General features: G+C 36.7%; 1 protein-coding gene across 26 annotated transcripts in view; it reads right to left on the bottom strand.

The window, feature by feature from the left end:
* PIK3CB (phosphatidylinositol-4,5-bisphosphate 3-kinase catalytic subunit beta) overlaps positions 1-20111 on the bottom strand; it is a 165884-nt gene that overhangs the window by 34367 nt on the left and 111406 nt on the right. For 21 of the 26 annotated variants that reach the window (XM_078354111.1, XM_054246992.2, XM_035278411.3 and 18 more), the window contains 3 exons: positions 18801-18931; positions 15523-15573; positions 2322-2510 (listed from right to left, as the gene is read on the bottom strand). In XM_078354111.1, coding sequence (XP_078210237.1) covers positions 2322-2510; positions 15523-15573; positions 18801-18931 — 371 coding nt within the window. The remainder of the gene's footprint in view (positions 1-2321; positions 2511-15522; positions 15574-18800; positions 18932-20111) is intronic. The other 5 variants (XM_054246997.2, XM_078354122.1, XM_078354115.1 and 2 more) reach the window with 1 other exon arrangement.

Raw genomic sequence — 20111 nt, 5'->3', positions numbered from 1 at the left:
TATCTCCAATTAATACTTGGAATATGCTACCCATAAATAATACAGAAAAGGAGAGATAATATTATGTAGTAGAGGTTCAGCAATGCTGTAGTTAAAAACAACTCTTCCATTAAAAAATAATGACTTTTCATAAGATTTATAATTACTAAAAATTAAATTATATAAGTGTAAAATTAATCGCCAAAACTCACCAAATCTCTCTATAAGACAGCTTTTAAGAGTACAGTAAGAAATTTTTTCCATTGTGATTCTAATGAAATAATAATATGATACATTTCTTAGATATGCACTCAGCACTAGACACTATCCAAAAGAAATAAGCAAATGTGCCAAGTTAAAAAATTCCTAGATTTTGTTTTCCATTACTGAAGGTTCCTGGAAAATGAATCCAAAATTTAGACAATAAATCAGTGGCTAGAAGACAATAACTATTCTAGAGCAATGAAAATTAAATCATTCCTTCTCAGTCTAATTTGGTCTAAGGTAGAAACAGTTTACACAAGGTACATACAATTATGTAATTATAGAACGTTTCCAAAGATTGATTGATTGATTGATTGATTATTTATTTAATTATTTGAGACAGGGTCTTCCTCTGTCACCCAGGCTAGAATGCAATGGCACAATCTCAGCTCACTGCAACCTCAGCCTCCTGGGCTCAAGTGATCCTCCTGCCTCAGTCTCCCTAGTAGCTGGAACAGGTGTGTGCTGCCACATCGGGCTAATTTTTGTATCTGTTGTAGGGACACAGTTTCACCATGTTACCCAGGCTGGTCTCAAACTCCTGATCTGCCTACCTCAGCCTCCCAAAGTGCTGGGATTACAGACACGAGCCACCAACCCTGGCCATTTTTCTTTTTTTGAGACAAGATCTCACTCTGTTGCCCAGGCTGGAGTGCAATGGCATTTGGCTCACTGCAGCCTCAACTTCCCAGATTCAAGCAATCCTCCCACTTCAGCTTCTCAAGTAGTTGGGTCTACAGGTACATGCCACCATGCCCAGCTAATTTTTGTATTTTTTATAGAGATGGGGTTTCATCATGTTGCCTAGGCTGGTCTGGAACTCCTGAGCTCAAACTATCCAACTGCCTTGGCCCCTCAAAATGCTGGGATTAGAGGCGTGCATCACCACGCCTGGCTCCAAAGATCTTTAGGCACTAAAAGTAAACACAAAAGAAATCCTTTCTACACTTAATTTAAGAAGTGAAACAATAAAACCAAAGATTTAAAAAATGAATATAATTAAGATAAATCTGTACTTCTTCACTATATTTTTAGTCACTATAAATTTACTAAGACTACATACTAGAGAAATTGATTGAACTTAAATAAGTAACATGAAAACATTTGGTTATTTTAGTAGACCAAATTTATCTTTTCTGATTAAAAAAACCATTTCTAAGGTCTTTCAATTGAGCACTGGTGGGTTGTTTGAACTGAATAAATGCCAGTGCTTTTTGGCAGGGTCTTGAAAATTAAATCAAGGAACTAAAATTTGTTTTTGTTTTTTTTCTTTTTAGATGGAGTTTCACTCTAGCTGTCCAGGCTGGAGTGCAATGGCACAATCTCGGCTCACTGCAACCTTCGCCTCCTGGGTTCAAGCAACTCTACTGCCTCAGCCTCCCGAGTAGCTGGGATTACAGGCGCTCGCCATCATACCCAGCTAATTGTTGTATTTTTAGTAGAGACAGGGTTTCACCAAGTTGGCCAGGCTGGTCTCGAACTCCTGATCTCAGGTGATCCACCTACTTTGGCCTCCCAAAGTGTTGGCATTACAGGTGTGAGCCACCACATCTGGCCAATATGGTGGTTTTTTTTGAAGCAAAATGGTCTTTTTTCTATTCTGCCAAAAGGCATACATTCAGTAATACTGGACAACTGAAATGAATGTTAAAATTGATCTGAATGATACATGATCTAAAATGTTATTCTCTATAATATATGTAATTTTCAAACAATGAACATTTTAGAACAGGCATTGCAAAGAGTCATAAGATTTAAAACTCCGGAGTTCATTGATGAAGCTGGTAGAAGGTACCCAGGTCTTAGCAAGTGCTATTTTGATAGATAATTGTCCCAAGATCAGTGTTTCAATTGTATTTGGTGAAAGGTATGGCAATCCTACCCAAAATCTGAGATTTTTAAATCTTGAAAATGTTCTGGTCCATTAATTGGAGTATTAGAGTTTAAAACCTCAAAAATTTCTCCTGCTTAAATTATCCCATCTATGAAAACATACCTACAAGAAAAGGACACTTTATCTGAAACCAACCAAGTACCATATATACCCAAAAAAAGTTAAAGAAACCATCTTTTGTTACCTGAGCAACATCCTCAAGTTTATTCCACTTGATTGACAGCAGTAATTTTGGCAGTGACTGTGGGAAATTCTCTCGGCAGTCTTGTCGCAAAGTCCAAATAAGATCCATTTCATTTTCACACAGTTGAGACAAGGGATCCCTGTCCAAGATTTCTTTCAATACAGGAAGAAACTTTTTTCCACCTCGACTCTAAGAAAGTTAAATGCTCATTATAGAATTGTACAAACACCACTGGTAAACATTCAGTGAATTTATATACATTTACATAATAAATGAACCTAAACATGTGAGATATAAAAATATAATTTCATAAAAAAAATACTAAAGGTGGATCCTTTATTAAATTTCTAAGCTAACGAGAGATTCTAAAAATCTAAAAAATGTAAACTGTATAAACACCAGGTGGCAGTATTGCTTTTTGGATAAAAATCCAAGTCAGGCCAGGCAAGGGAGGCTCATGTGTGTAATCCCAACACTTTAAGAGGTCAATGAGGGTGGACTGCCTGAGCTCAGGAGTTTCCAGCTAGCCTGGGCAACATGGTGAAAACCCATCTCTACAAAAAATACAAAAGAAAAAAAAATTAGCCAGGCATAGTTGCACACACCTGTAGTGCCAGGTACTCAGGAGGCTGAGGCAGGAAAATCACTTCAGCCTCGGAGGCAGAGGTTGCAATGAGCCAAGACGGGACCACTGAATTCCAGCCTGGGTGACAGAGCAAGACCCCGTTTCAAGAATAAACCCACAACCAAATCATTTACTATTTGAATTGAATTTCTTTAGTTTTCAAATACTATAAACAAAAAACCGAAGATGATCGAAACATATGAGGCTAAAAATAAAAGTAAGGGGTGCCTTCTTGGCTTGTGCCCTGACTCAAAGGCCTAAAATCTCCTTAGATTAAGAATCAAATGTTGGCTAAAACTAAACATGGAAAAATAACATTTTCCTTCCCAATCCCTACAAGAAAATACTAAAAAAAGAATATGGCCCATGTTGTTTTGGATCCAGACTCTCTGAATTCCACAAAAGAAAGAGGTGTGATTCCCCCATGCTTACATCAAAATTATATTACTTTACTCAAAACATATTTTCCTAAAAATCTCTTTCCAACATTATCTGATAAGAGCCTGTAAGGATCTATAATCTAGTATTATATTACTTTATATTCGACATTATTTTAACTGGGATTTCATATGAACATGAAAATGAATAGAATTATATTATTAGTTTTCAAAAGTAATCCAATTCAAAACAGCATATAGCTAAATTAAAAAACAATGGAAATACTAAGTATAATTTTATTAAAGTAAGAGAAGTGATTTTTGGACACTGGCCTTCAGGGAGACACATTACTGAGAAAAAAACAGACCAAAGACAGGTAAGAACCAAAGCTGTTTAACTGCTAAATTAAGTTGAAAGTTTAAGCTTTCCTCAGCTGAAAGTTTATTTTAAGAGTTAAATACGTTGTTATAATACAAAGAAAGATTAAGTTAATATTTGTATTCTCTTCGGTTTGTCCATTCGTTAATGGAGATTTAAATACTTTCTTGTTATTACAATGGCAATAAAGACATGCATGAAAATGCCTGAGAAACTGATAACTCCATGAGTCTTTCTAGCACAATATTTATCCCAATGAGACCAAAGTGTAGAGTAGAACAGCTGGAAATTTTAACTAACAAGTGGAAAGAGGATTGTTTGCCACTCGGTAGAGAGAAACTAAGCTGAAGAACAAGCACCAATTAGCCAATAAACAGTTCTGATCTTCTGTCTACAGCCTTCCTGACATAACTGTAATGCTTTATATTTAAAACCTTTCCCTGGCTCTGCCACTGTCTACAGAATAAAATTCAAGTTAGTCTCAAAGGATATGAGGACCTTCAAGGCCTCATCTCATACTTTTCCAGTTGCTCTAAATCTCTCAAATTATACATAACTATTAATAATTCAAACTGGTTGCTATATCCTCTACTGCATACTGCAGTGATACTCATTGGCATTTTTTAATACTGTTCATTCTACTTTTCATGCTCTCAAATGATAAACTTATCTCAAAATGGAAGTCATATCTTCTTCCCATGTATAACCCTAGTATGGAACAAACAACACATAAAATACATAAAAAATGAAAACAAATTTGTCATGAACATATTTACATTAAAATTCTGAATCAAGCTATCTTCTATTATAATAAATAACTCTAATAGAATTAAATAACTAAACAAAACAGACTAGGAGATAATTCACTAATTCTCTATATTAGATATCTTTTGACAAGAGTTTAAAAGTTACATCTAGAATAAAGGTCCCTGAAAAACACAAATAAGCTAATCATTCGAATGAGACCAGTTTTCTGATTAGCATATCACTCAGGTCAAGTAGATAGAAAAGGGCAGGCGGGCAGAGAGACAGGCAGGCAGGCACACATACACATGTATGTTCTAGGTGTTTTGCCCAAATCTCTTATTTATTCCAGTTATTGAGGATGATCAATATATGACTTCTTTCCAGTATCTAAAAATTTAGCTACCTGGGAATAATTAACAAAAATTAACAAAAATTGGTAAGATGGGAAAATTACCAGACCCTGGAAAACTAAGTCAAAGGAAGTATGCTACATGCCCTTGTGGTCATTGAAATGAAACAGAGAGTGAAATATGCTCCATTTCATTTTCTTTATGTAGAAATTACCACACTGTGTCAAACCCAAGGAACTTCTTGCTTGGTATCTACCTCTGACAAAGACACAAAGAAATATTATCTTCTCACAAACAGCAACTTTACAGGTTAAACACCCTTGTTTCCCTTAGGATTTCATTACAGATTAATCTTCCATTACTTTAGAAAAGGGTTTTGTTTGCTTGTTTGTATTTTGAGACAGGGTCTCTGTTACCCAGGCTGCAGTGCAGTGGCACAATCTGGCTAATCACAGCGTCAACCTCCTGGACTCAAGGATCCTCCCACCTCAGCCTTTTGAGTAGCTGGGACCACAGGCGTGCACCAACACGTCCAGCTTATTTATATATATATATTTTTGAGACGGAGTTTCACTCTTGTTACCCAGGCTGGAGTGCAATGGCGCGATCTCGGCTCACTGCAACCTCCGCCTCCTGGGTTCAGGCAATTCTCCTGCCTCAGCCTCCTGAGTAGCTGGGATTACAGGCACGCGCCACCATGCCCAGCTAATTTTTTGTATTTTTAGTAGAGGCGGGATTTCACCATGTTGACCAGGATGGTCTCGATCTATCGTGATCCACCCGCTTTGGCCTCCCAAAGTGCTGGGATTACAGACTTGAGCCACCGTGCCAGGCCCATTTTTATATTTTTTGTAGCTATGGGGTTTCTCCAGGCTGGTCTCAAATTCCTGAGCTCCAGCAATCCACCTGCCTCACCTTGCAAAATGCTGGGATTACAGACATGAGCCACTGTGTCCGGCCATAAAAAGTTTTATAAATTTTAATATCTGTATTCCTATAAGATAATGATTTTTCCAAATGTTCTGTACTCCCTTTCAAATATCAACATTGAAAAAATATAAAAATATGAAAAGCTTATATTCTAACAATTTGAAGAATTCCAAGTTTTAATAAATTAAAGAGAATGGATTCTACAATATCTACTTTAAGACAGCCAAAGATGAATCAAATAAGTAAACTCTAAATTCTTGGGATCTTATAGGTAGGCAGATAAAGTTCACTGTACTAAAGAAAATAAACACAAAAATACTATATACCTATTTATAGTGGTTTTATATTTAGAGACTCAACCTATAAAGGGTACATAATTGGGTTTCATTAAAAAATGATGTTATCGGCCAGGTACAGTGGCTCACGCTTGTAATCCTAGCACTTTAGGAGGCCAAGGTGGGTGAATCACAAGGTCAGGAGTTCAAGACCAGCGTGGCCAACATGGTGAAACCCTGTCTCTACTAAAAATACAAAACTTAGCCGGGCGTGGTGGTGGGCGCACCTGTAATCCCAGCCTCTCAGGAGGCTGAGGCAGAGAATTGCTTGAACCCGGGAGGTAGAGGTTACAGTGAGCTGTGATTGTGACACTACACTCCAGCCTAGGCCAAAAGGGAGAGACTCTGTCTCAAGAAAAAAAAACCCAATGTCATCAGAATTTGAAAATAAAACTCCTAGCCAAACCTGTTATTGCAAACAACACAGAGTGTGACTTGTTAGTGTCAGAGAAAGACAGCTGTTACGTTCAAAAAGCTAGCAAAAGCTAGCAGGCTGAGTACAATTTGGTGAATCCAAGTTAGACCTCTATAGGCTGCTGTAAGGTATAAACACCCTGAAGACCTACGAATAAGCTAAGTGGGGAGAGCAGTGGAACTGCATAATTGTACTGTTATTGCTTACCGAGGTATGAAAAGCATAATATTGAATAATGCCAAGGTAAAAACTACCAAAAAGCCTAAACCCAAAATCTTAGATTCTTCTATAAAACAACAAAAATAACAGTAATGAAAAATTATACTGTACAGTATAACTGAAGAACTTAAATGCATGTTCAAATGCTTGTACCAAAATAAGCTAAAAGTGGTAGAAAACAATTAAAAATTACAACTATATTTTCTACTGTTTTTACGTTTAGATTTTTTTTAAATCACAAACACACATATTATGATATAATAGTGATTACTGACCCAAAAAAAAACATCTTGCTATAAGCACATGGGAAAACACAAAAACAAAAACCTATGGTTCCTTTCCCTTCCCTATAGAAGGCCACAGACTCATCTGTCATCTTCACAAGGGGTGGGAATGCAGATGGCATGTTAACAGTGTGCTTGCTGGGGACAGACTGTTGAGTTAATTAAGTGTTGCCCAGACATACAGAATTGACCAACACAAAGCAGTCAAGGATAATGAGGCAGAGACTAAGAAGACAGTTATAAGACTATAAGACTAGAAGACTGAATACAAACAGGGGATTGAGCAAATAAGTAAACATATCAAGGTTAACAGGAATCCAGATTTCTCACTGTTAGAAAAGGAAATTAAAATATGAAAAGACAAAGATTAGAAAATATCCATATGGATCCATATTACAGGTACTGATAAGAGCTCATGGTCTTTAATAGATAAATAAATATACCTCTGTGTATATTTATTTTCACAAACATATGTAGGTAAACAAATATATACTGTCTAGCTCTGTTTCACAAAAGGGCCTGGAAGCAATTGCACCCCTGCATTCTCCAAAGAGCACTGCTTGGGTTATATCCAGTGTCAATGAGCATATCCAGGGCCTAGATATTACACAGGCCAGGTGCGGTGGCTCACACCTGTAATTCCAGCACTTTGGGAGGCTACTGAGCCCAAGAGTTCAAGAACAGCCTAGGCAACAAAGTGAAACCCCTGTTCTACTAAAAAAAATAGTCGGGTATAGCAGCATGTGCTTGTAAGTTCCAGCTACTTAGGAGGCTGAGGTGGGAGGATCACTTGAGTTCAGGAAGTCGAGGCTGCAGTGAGCCATGATCATGTCACTGCACTCCAGTCTGGGCAACAAAGTGAGACCCTGTCAATCCATTTCATCCATCCATCCATCTATACATCCCTGCATACTTTTCACAAATAAAAGGAATAAACTGAATATAAAAAATGAAAACTCTCTGGAGAAATGGTTGATTCCAAGGCTGGGGTAGGCAAAGTACTAGATAAGCATGGAATATGCTGTTGTATCGGAAAGAAGGAAATGCTCAAAGAATGATAGGAACAAAGCAAAAAGACACGGAGACAGCTTAAATGGGCTCCCATCAGCCAGATCTGGAATAAATTAAACATTAAGATAAATGACAGTAACTAATCATAAATCATTAAATAAAATAGAGATCACATATCCATCTCCTATAAGTTAAAAAAAAGGAAGAAATAAGAAAGAGACGGATAGGGTAGGAGTTCAAGGCTATAGTGAGCTATGACTGTACCACCGCACTCCAGCCTGGGCAATAGAGCAAGACCCTAACTCTAAAAAATATATTGAATAAATAAATGAGGTAGAAGAAAAGCCTCTCTTCTATGTTTAAGCCAACTAATAAATCCAAAAGGAAAAGCAAGATTTAAAATGGGCAACTCATTGCAGTAACATTAATTCAAGTATTATGTATTAGTGAATGCAAAAACAAGTGGGTGACAGCTTGATCTGAAATAGAATATTTACTTAGTGTCAAAATATTTCCCCACAAAACATTTATTTATTTATTAACTTTATAGTAGAAAAAGCTAGCAGATACCATACTAACTAAGGGATAAGAGTTAACATCTAGAGTAGTGGTAAAAATCAACACTGCCTCCTGATAAAATGCAGTAATAAAACTACACCTTTACTTCGATAGTCATACTTAAAATGCATAACTGGGATCCTAAACATGACAAAACATTAGGCATATCCAAACTGAGGGACACTCTATAAAATAATTGATCTGTATTCTTCAGAAATGTCAGTCATTAAAGATTTAAAAAAAAAAAAGAAGAAGACTGAAGAACTGTTTCAGATGGAAGGAAACTAAAGATACCTGGCAATGAAATGCAACAAGTAACCAGAGGTTGGATCCACAACTTAATTTGAATAAAATCTGTAGATTAGATAGAACCGAATCAGTATTATTTTCCTGACTCACATGATTGTACTCAGGTTATATATAAAAACGCTTTTTTTTTTTCTGAGATGGAATTTCGCTCTTGTTGCCCTGGCTGGAGTGCAATTGTGCGATCTCGGCAAACTTGCCTCCTTGCTTCAAACCATTCTCCTGCCTCAGCCTCCTGAGTACCTGGGATTACAGGCACCTGCCACCATGCCTGGCTAATTTTGTAAAAAAAATACTTTTTTTTAAGGAAATACTGAAGAATTAAGGGGCAAAAGGGCATGATGTAAGTCACTTAATTTCAAACAATTCAGAAAAAAAAAAAACACACAGAGAATCATAAAACAAATGTACAATGTTAACAGTTGGGAAACCCGAATGTCAAAATATGCTCACACAAAACATTTAATTTATTTATTATAAAAGGCATATGAAAGTGAAGGGTATATGAAAGTTCTCTGTAGTCTTACAAGTTGTCAGGAAGTTTGAAATTAACTTTAAAAAGTGCTTGCTATTTCCTTTCCCTGACATTCAAGGCTGTAAGGTCTCCAAGTCATTCTACTAAGAAAATATTCTAGGTAGATGGCCAGAATTTCTATAGACTAAAGGTCAAGTCATCACCTGCATTCTCCAAAACCTGTCATTACCATTTTGTACCTGGGTCCCTGCAAAAAAGAGAAAGACTTCGAATAAGAAAAGACAAACTTTACTTATAACTTAGACGTTTTAGATTAGAGCAAAGTTTCTTAACTCCACGCTACTGATAATTTGTTGAGGGAAGAATGGTGTCATACCATGCATTGTGGCGTGTTTAGCGGCTTTGCAGACTTCCCCTGACAAGATGCTAGCTGTATACTCCACCGAGATGTGACAATCAAAAATATCTCCAGATATTGCCCAAATGCCCCCAGGGAGGGCAAAAAAGTTGCAGGTTGAAAATCACTGGATAAGAAGGTCCAAAACTACCAATGCAGTTGAGCACAGTGGCTCATGCCTATAATCCCAGCACTTTGGGAGGCTGAAGCAGGATAATCGCTGGAGCCCAGAAGGTCAAGGGCAGCCTGGACAACACAGTGAGACCCTGTCCCTGTAAAAAGTTAGTCGGGTGTAGTGGGCCTTGTCTGTGGTCCCAGCAACCTAGGAGGCTAAGGTAGGAATACTTAACCCTGGGGGGTCAAGACAGCAGTAAGCTAGATCACGTCATTGTACTCCAGCCTAGGTGACAGTGTGAGACCTTATCTCAAAAACAAACAATAAAAAGACTCTGCCAAATCTATAATCATAAGTCACAAAGAATGTATTTTTCTGAGTCTGTAGACCCAGGATCCTCAGCAACCAGTTTTGTTTTTTTTTTTAAATCTATTAGAATGGCTTCTATAAAATAACAAAAACAGGCTGGGGACAGTTGCTCACGTCTGTAATGCTAATACTTTGGGAAGCTGAGGTAGGCAAACTGCTTGAGACCAGGGGTTTGAGACTACCCTGGGTAACATGGTGAAAGCCCATCTCCATCAAAAAAATACAAAAATTGGCTGGGTGAGGTGGTGCACATCTGTGGTCTCAGCTACTTAGGAAGCTGAGGTGGGAGGATCACCTGAGCCCAGGGAGGTCAAGGCTGCAGAGAGCCATGATTGCACCACCGCACTCCAGCCTGAGAGAGAGTGAGACCCTGTCCTAAAAAACAAACAAACAAAAAAAAAAAAACAGAAAATCACAAGTGGTGATAAGGATATGGATAAATTGGAATCTTTGAGAATGCACTGTGTGTGGAAATGTAAAATGGCACAGCTCCTGTAAAAGTGTGGCAGCCACTATGGAAAACACTATGGCAGTTCCTTAAAAAATTAAAGATTGAATTAAAATATGATCTAGTAATTCCATTTCTGAGTATATATCCAAAAGAACATAAAGTAGGATCCCTAAAAGGTATTTCTGGCTGGACATGATGGCTTACACCAGTAATCCTCATACTTTGGGAGGCTGAGGCAGGAGGACTGCTTGAGGCCAGGAGTTCAAGACCAACCTAGCCAATACAGAGAGACTTGATTTCTAAAAAGAAAAATAAAAAAGAATTTCTATGCCCATGTTCATAGCAAAATGTAGAATACACAAACAATGGAATATTATTCAGCTTTAAAAAGGAAGGAAAATCAGACACATGCTACATGAATAAATCCTGAGAACATTATACCAAGTGAAAGCTAGTCAGAAGAACATGAATACCATGATTCCATTTGTGTGAAATACCTCAAGTAGTCAAATTCATAAGAGATACAAAGTAGAATGGTGGGTGCCAGGAGCTGGAGAGAGGGGGACAGTGAGGGGTTGGTGTTCAATGGATAAAAGAGTTTCCATTTAGCAAGACTGAAAAAGTTCTGGAGACCGGGTGCATCCTAACAACAAAAATTGTTAAGATGGTAAGTTTTAAGTTATGTGTATTTTACTACAACTTAAAAACAATTTTTAATGCCAAGAGCAAGCAAGTACCTTAAAAAGGTGATGGTAAGTTCACCTGATGAACTGTGTGTATATGTATTATCTATATATACACATATATATGTTTAACATATGTAAATATGTGTATACACAATTCAGTAAGTGAACCTGTCATCATCTTATCAAGGAACTTAATTTGCTCCTGGCAGTCATATGAATAATGTAATGAGAATATAGTTCTCTTTATTCTTCTCATCCAAAAGCCTATAAAGTATAAGGCATAGCTCTTTAAAAATATTAATCAATAACAGCCCTAGAAAACAAGAAAAGAGTGCCTAGCAAGGAAATTCTTTACTGAGAGAAAGCAGACAAGACCAGGGTTCATATTTTCTAAGATCCATGTATTAATAAGAATTGTTGGGCACACAATCCTGGGGTAACTCCCAATCAGAATCAAGGATACAAGGTGTGGGAGAAAGCCAGGGTCAATCATAAGGAGGATTACTAAGGGATCTGCAAATGGAGCAAATGCCTTGGCCAGGCATGCCCCATTCTCTGTGCTGAGCTGAGATAGCAATGGCATCAGCCCCAGATTGAGGTGAGGAGCATGGGTACTGAGCTCTAGGGAGCCACCTGATCTCAAAAGGTATTGAAATTTCCACAAGCAGGAGATCCTAATTCCTAGAGTTACTGAAGGCCTGTTATAGTAAACAGGCAGATAACCAGGGAGTCTCAAACAGAAGAAGAGCTAAACTAAGATTCACCAAACATATAAGGAAAACCAATCAAAACAAAAAAAGGTTGCCAAAATAAGAAAATAAGACCACTTTAAAAGCAAGATTATTTATTTCCTGAAGAACTAAGATGACACTGAAAAAAAAAAATCAGAAATAGTTTAAAATAGCTTTTGAAATTAAAATAGACAGGAAAAGAAAAAGAACAAAAAATAATCCCCAAACTGACTACTAATAAAGGAATACAAGTTAAAATAACATGGCACCATTTTTTTGTTTCACTGGATTGATAAATAATTAAAAGGGTTGAAAGAATTGCAAAGACAGGAACTCTTCCAAGGTAAGATGGTGGCATAAATTTTAAGTATTTTAGGGTATGTAATTTGACAGAATCTACATTAAACATGCACATATATTTTGATCTAATAGTTTCATGTCTAGGAATCTATCTTACAAAATACACATGTATATAAAGAAGCATGTACAAAATAGATATTGCAGAACTGTTTTAATGGAGAATAACTGAAAATAAGCAAAATATTCATCAAGATGATTTTGTACATTTATTAACTACAAGATACTGATAATTAATGCTATAGAATGCTAGAAAGGTATTTTTAAAAGTGAAATAGACCTATTCATACTCACATGACAATATACACAGTGTATTAAATAAAAACAAGAACATATACATATGTAGTAGAATATATATAAAAGTGGAAGCAATCTCAGATATACATATGTATCAATTGTTTTTAAAGGGAGAGATATTTACAAATAAAGTTAGGATTGATAGCTACAAATTAAACTGTTTACCAGTTAGCCTATGGAGAGGAGGGTAGGTGGGAGTCACAGAATGAAACTTTCATTTTTAGTTTAAATTTTTTTGTGTTTGAGATGGAGTCTTGCTCTGCAACCCAGGCTGGAGTGCAGTGGCACGATCCTGGCTCATTGCAACCTCCGCCTCCCAGGTTCAAGTGATTCTCCTGGCTCAGCCTCCTGAGTAGCTGGGATTACAGGCGTGTGCCACCACACCCGGCTAATTTTTTTATTTTTGGTAGAGATGAGGTTTCACCATGTTGGTCAGGCTGGTTTCAAACTCCTGACCTCATGATCCACCCAACTCAGCCTCCCAAAGTGCTGGGATTACTTTGGTTTGAGCCACCATGCCTGGCCAATTTTTTTTCTTTTAAAGAGACAGGGTCTCACTCTGTCACAGCAGCCTCAACTTCCCAGGCTTAAGCCATCCTCCCGCCTCAACCTCCCAAGTAGCTGGGACTATAGGAACATGCCACCACACCCAACTAGTTCTTTTTTTTTGTAGAGATGGGGTCTCACTATGTGGCCCAGGCTGGTCTCAAACTTCTGAGTTCAAGCAATCCTCCTAGCTTGGCCTCTCAAAGTGCTGGGATTATAAGGGTGAGCCATCACACCCATCCTCACAATTTATTAATTGTACTTTATGCCTAATAAAAAACAAATTTTAAAAGTATATCAGACCTGGGCAAGATTACTGTATGCTCAGTGTGCAGGGAACTCTCTGATTTAGGTCAGGTACAAGTTTATAGTAGAAACAGTAAAAATTCATTCATTTATTTGGGGTTCATGGAACAATATTGTCTTATAAAGGGTAATGAGACAGAGGCACTTGAACCACCTGCCTGTATAACTGTATCTCCTAAGCTTAAGCTGTAATTATGTTTCAGTAATTGGCTAATAAGCTGATAAATGAACACCTGTAAGAAATTTGTTTTGTATCATTAAAGGTAACTGCTCTTGCAGTTCTCTCTTTTTAAAGTTTTCCTCTTGTGTTTTAAATTTATACACACACACATTTTTTTTTAAATTAAGAGTTTAAAAAGTCTCTGAGATTGCTTCCACTTTTATTTTACATTTTACTTTTTTAATGAACTCTCACTTCTTAGAGATTCTAGGGCATTCTCAAGTCTACAAGCTCAGCAAGAAAAAGCAGTCAAAAACAATGATCCTATCACACCAGCCTCATCAATTGACCATGCAAATTTTTATCAGGCCGTACATATATTTTAAGCTATTAAAATTTGCACAAGGTTACAAATTATTATCTGAAACTGTCTCCAGAAATCTGAATAACATAAAACTCTGGGAAAAAAAGACAGAAGGAGGAAGAATTTGGCTACTATGGTCCCAAACTGGCCCAAAAGCCTTTCTTAAACTTTAAAGACCAGGAGCCTGGCACTACTGCTCCTCTTTCCTGAGGTCAAGCATTCAAATTCAAACGGCAAAATTTAAACCAAAAAACACTAGTAAGAAAGCAGTACCAGATGACTCACACTGAGAAACTAGGCAAAGATTTTGAGAGCTTTAATGGCAAAGGAGCAGAAAACCTAGGCCAGAAAGTTCACCAATTGGCCAAAATTTAATAGTGCTTTGATTCTGTGAGAATGGGAAAAATATACATATTGTCTCCAGTTTGCCTCCTAGTCTCTATAACACAGCCATGCTACAGGTAGAATGGCTTTATAAATAGACTTAAAAGTTGGAAACTGATGATAAGAGAATATCAGATTAGAGCTCAACAAAGTCAAACTAGAAAGAGCCAAAAAATTAAATTTTAAAAAGCACAGATGGTATATATATTTATATATATGGAGAGAGAGAGAGAGAGAGAAAGAAAGAGAGATACAGCAACCTAAGTCAACAAAGTAATCTATTTGTAGTATCTGAATAGAAACAAATGGGAATAGTGTATGTGGCAGAGACTACTATTTGACCCTCAATATCTATTCTCCACTTCTTCCTTGAGTACTATAATCTCTTATTCTTAGCCAAGCACATGACTGATAGCCTCGCTAAAGACTGCACCTCTCAGATGCACGTGTACATCTGAGGTACGGACAGTAAGATCTGGCCAATGACATGTGAGCAGAAATGATACATACTAATGGTATCCTAAAGAAGAATGGGATGTGACCACTACTATTCCTTTTCCTGTTCCTGCTGGCTGGAATATAGTAAAGTAGGAAGCTGAAGCAGTAATATTAAACTATGAAATAGAAAATACATATTAAATATGGCAGAGCACAAAGACAGAAGAAATTTGGGTCCCTTGCATGATGATGCATGTGCTTATTACTAAATCTCTTTGTTACATGAGAGAAATACAGCCTCCTCATTCAACTAAGTAATATTCCCTATGACAGCATTGTTAATCTATGAAGTTCCATAGCATCCCTTATAGATTACCTGCTAAACCTATATTTCTCTCAGAAAAGGGCTTGCCCACTGAATGTAGATCATCCACAAATTGTGCTGCCATTTAACAAAACACTAATATGCACATACTTACCCACACTCACAAACTGTTCTTGCATATGAGTTATGGTCTTCTATGAGTTCATTACCTAATAATTTGCACAACTCCATAAAAAAGGGCCATTTAAAACTCTTGATACTTACTGACACATTAGCACTATCACTGCTTGCAATCTCAGCTGCCTTTTCAATAATCTGTTTAAAAAAATTGAAAAACATAAATTTTGGCTCTCATATTTGTAGAATTTTAAATGTAAATGACTAATTTGTACTTAGACTACATAAGATCTAGCATTGCTATATTTTATAACAGAAACATGAATTTTAAAAGCAAAATCATGCTTCCCCACTGCTTTAAACTCTTGACAACAGGGAAACGATGGTACTGCTATAAGGGATTATGACTCCTAGGAAGCACTAAAATTGTCTGTAGATAAAATAAGTAGCAACTAGCATATATATGTCAAAATTTTTTTGAAATATAAGTAAATGTATTCTAGCAAAGGAAATGCAAAAACATGTAAGAGTTACTAAATTGTAGAATAAATTTTGTCATTTTTATTTTCTTCAATTAAGATACCAAAAATAGAAGTAATGACAAGGGAAAAGTCTAAAAATATGTTAAAATTCATTAAGTTCAAAGATGGGGGGAGCTCATTTTGCTAAGATAGAAACCCACTTACCCAGGAGGAAGATAAATAAGTAAATAATTAGATCAGCTGGGTGTGGTAGCCCCCATCTTTAATCCCAGCACTGTGGGAGACCAAGGGAAGGAAGATCCCCTAAGCCCATGAATTCAAGACCAGCCTGGCAACATGGTGAGGCCTCAACTCTATAAAAAAAAATAAGTAAACTAAAATAGAATAAATAAAAATAAAAAGATTTTAATGTTATAATTCCCATCCTATTACACAGGGTTGTCAGAATAACGTAAGATTATGGTTACTTAAATTAACCAATAATTATAAAGTTAACCTGAAAAGCAAAACATAACACAAATTATTACAACAAGCATTATATTAAATAAAAAGAACAGGACTTAGGGAAGCTTTCACTTTTTACATCTGTATTATTTATTATTTATGTTATAATAACCATATCTAACTTGTACGATTAAAGGAAATCAATAAGAATATACATATTTACACATTTTTTGTTTGTTTTTGAGATGGGGTCTGACTATGTCACCCAAGCTGGCCTTGAACTCCTGGGCGGAGGCAATTCTTCCACCTCAGCCTCCTTACGTAGATGAGACTAAAGGCTACTATCCTTGGCTTATATATATTTAAAGACTAAAATCTCTATCCCAAATTGATATTCTTCGAGAAAAACTCTCCAAGGGATTAGAAAGACAAAAGAAAAGTTTAAGGACCATTTGCAGATGACTGAAGCAATGGTGAAATAAAACTTCTCTTGAAATATTCTATTTCAAGATACTCTATTTGCAAATACAGAAGTCTGTATTTGTAAAAGTGCTTCAAAAGCATCTCATTTGGGCCAAAAGAGTCTATAACTGTTGAACACACATCTAGCTGAACATAATAGTCATAGCTAGGACTATTAAATATATCATGAGCAGCTATGCCTTATGGATACATTTCTTTTTTCTTTTTTTTTGAGACGGAGTTTTGCTCTTGTTACCCAGGCTGGAGTGCAATGGCGCGATCTCGGCTCACCGCAACCTCCACCTCCTGGGTTCAGGCAATTCTCCTGCCTCAGCCTCCTGAGTAGTTGGGATTACAGGCACGTGCCACCATGCCCAGCTAATTTTTTGTATTTTTAGTAGAGACGGGGTTTCACCATGTTGACCAGGATGGTCTCGATCTCTTGACCTTATGATCCACCCGCTTCGGCCTCCCAGAGTGCTGGGATTACAGGCGTGAGCCACCGCGCCTGGCCTTATGGATACATTTCTATCAAAGGAATAACCAAAGCCACTACATAAATATATTGAATGAGTCAAAATGTAGCTTTTTCTACTCAGTGTATACTAAGGTATATGGTTCTTGCCGTATCGAAATTTCTATTATAATAAGCACAAAATTTAATTTGGTTTTAAATTATTGTTTAGAAAAACATGTTTAAAAAACTTGAAATAAAAAATTACTCCTTAGATGGATAAAATTCAATTAAAATGAAAATGAAGAAACAGTGAGTTACATAAATTTAATTTGCATAATACTTTAAATGTATAGGTAGTTTAATTTAAGTATTTATAAAGAATATCAATCTTTAAAGGTAGTTTGTTCTGAAATGGATTTAGGAAATTAAATAAACTTCCAGTCTATTTTCTGAACATTTTTTTCCCCCTAGAGACAGGGTCTCTCTCTGTTGCCCAGGCTGTTGCACAGTGGCATGACCATAGGTCACTGCAGTCTCAAATTCCTGGGCTCAAGTGGTCCTCCTGTCTAAGCCTCCAGAGCAGCTAGGACTATAGGCACAAGCCAACACACCCAGCTAATTTTTAAATTTTTGTACAGACAGGGGCCTCTCTAAGTTGTCCAGGCTATCTTGAACTCCTAGTCTCAAGTGATCCTCCTGGCTCAGACTCCCAAGTTGATAGGACCACAGGCCTGAGCCACGGTGCCTGGCTCCTATTTTCTGAGAATTTGTTAAAAGATGTTCTCATAAAAATCAACACTACCAGGTGCAGTGGCTCTCACTTGTAATCCCAGCACTCGGGAGGCTGAGGCAGGACAATTGCTTTAAGCCAGGAATTTGAAACTCAATAATTGTGCCACTGCACTCCAGCCTGGATGACAGAGACACCTCATTTTTTACAACAAAAACCACCATGCCAAACCTGAAGATAAAATATATGACAGATTGGCTCTCTTAGCATGTAAATTATCATAGCCCTATATTTAGCCCCCATTAGATAATCTCATCCCCAAAACATGCAGTATGTAAATTAAAGAAATACATTTAGAAATGAAGTCCTTACTATAGATTCTAAAAAATAACTACATTAAGGAAGTCCCACCAACAGAAATCTTCAACAAAAATCAATTGTTCTTTGAATATCAGTTCTAACATAGCAGTGAGTATACCTTTAATATCTGAAACAACATGCAGGGCATATTTCATTGAACACTTTATATATTCAGAGTTACACATGAATATATTTATAGTCCTTTTAGGGGGTCTGAGATATTCAAAAATATCTCAGACTGATTAGGACTTCTTCATTTTACAAATAGGAAACCTGAATTCCAGAGTTGCCTTTTCTTTCTTAGTCAGTGATAAAGCCAAAACTAACAGTTAAGAGGGCTCCCTGCTCCATGGTCTTCCCACTCAACAAAGCTGGCATTGTATGGGAAGTTCTGAAAGAGACTGATAGAGCTTAATCTATACACAGATAGAGCCAGCAAGTAATCATTCAATTATTTCATGCATAGTGGCCCTTTAAATAATTAGCTTACCTTATCGAAGGGAGGGTAATAATAAGGTTGTTTTTTATTCTCTGGAAATTTAATATGCAAAGCTGTTGCATTTTCAGTATATGGATTTGTCTGAACAGTTCCCATTGGATTCAACATTTCTTCAAGTTCATCTAAAACATGCAAATAATTTTGATTCTTAAAAAAATGTCTTTAAAACTAAGCTTTAAAAAAAAGCTGCAGTGGATCTCCTCTCATGAAAATTACCTTAGAAGTGTGTCAACTATGGAAGTGTGACAGACAATTATATCAGTAAGCCTCTAATTTTCTGTTAATGCTTGGAACAAAATTTCAGTATGAGTCTGCATATATCTTTAAAAATTGAGAAAGTTAACAAAACTGAATGGCTACTTTACCTCGTAATTCAAATTTAGTTCTCAATCTTGAAAAGACTTTAATTGGAACTGCTTTCACTCCATTAAAACTATGTGGTCCACAGAAACTATAATCTCATCACTACATATGGACTTCTTACATGTAATCCTGGTTTTCATGGTTGTCACAATAACCAAATTCATATTTTAAGTCAGTGACATTCTTCTTATCAAATCTACTGATAATGCTCTTTATTATCCTGTAACTGCTGACACAAATACCTTTTCTGGTGGTCTCTGGAATACTCCATTAAGTGGCACTCCTTTTACCTCACCAATTGTTTCTTTTTTCAAGGTACTCCTTCCTTTTCCTTTTCCACCACCCTAAATATTCACAGAATTGTGTGTGGGATTTTAGAATTTCAGTATAGTTAGAAAACTCTGGAGTTCACATTATATAAATTTTTATTTCACAGATAAGAAACTCATGACGAAAAAGCAGGAGAACAATCTAAGATCTCCCCTCTCTAAAGTAATTTTTCTTTTCTCATACTTAGTACAGTTGTTCTCTCTGTATATCCTAAGGGGGAAAAAAAAAAGATCAGATATATTCTGTTTTGGTCTAATGTCCATAAAGTATGCACATTCATAATTGTCTCCTAAAGCTGGAAAATCTTTACAAGTTTTAGTTCCTTAATTCTTTGCTCATCTTTTTAAATATTTTCTCATCTCACAGACTCAATTTTCTTTTTCTTTTTTTTGAGACAGGGTTTCTGTCATGCAGGTTGGAGTGCAGTGGCATGATCTCGGCTCACTGCAACCTCCACCACCCAGGCTCAAGTGATCCTTCCACCTCAGCCTCCTGAGTAGCTGGGACCACAGGCACATGCCACCATGCCTGGCCAATTTTTCAACTTGTGGTAGAGACAGGGTTTTGCCATGTTGCCCAGGCTGATCTTGAACTCCTGAGCTCAAGAGA

The sequence above is a fragment of the Callithrix jacchus genome, chromosome 17 (genome assembly GCF_049354715.1).
Source record: "Callithrix jacchus isolate 240 chromosome 17, calJac240_pri, whole genome shotgun sequence".
Lineage (NCBI taxonomy): Eukaryota > Metazoa > Chordata > Mammalia > Primates > Cebidae > Callithrix > Callithrix jacchus.
This window is presented reverse-complemented; position numbering and strand designations above follow the sequence as displayed.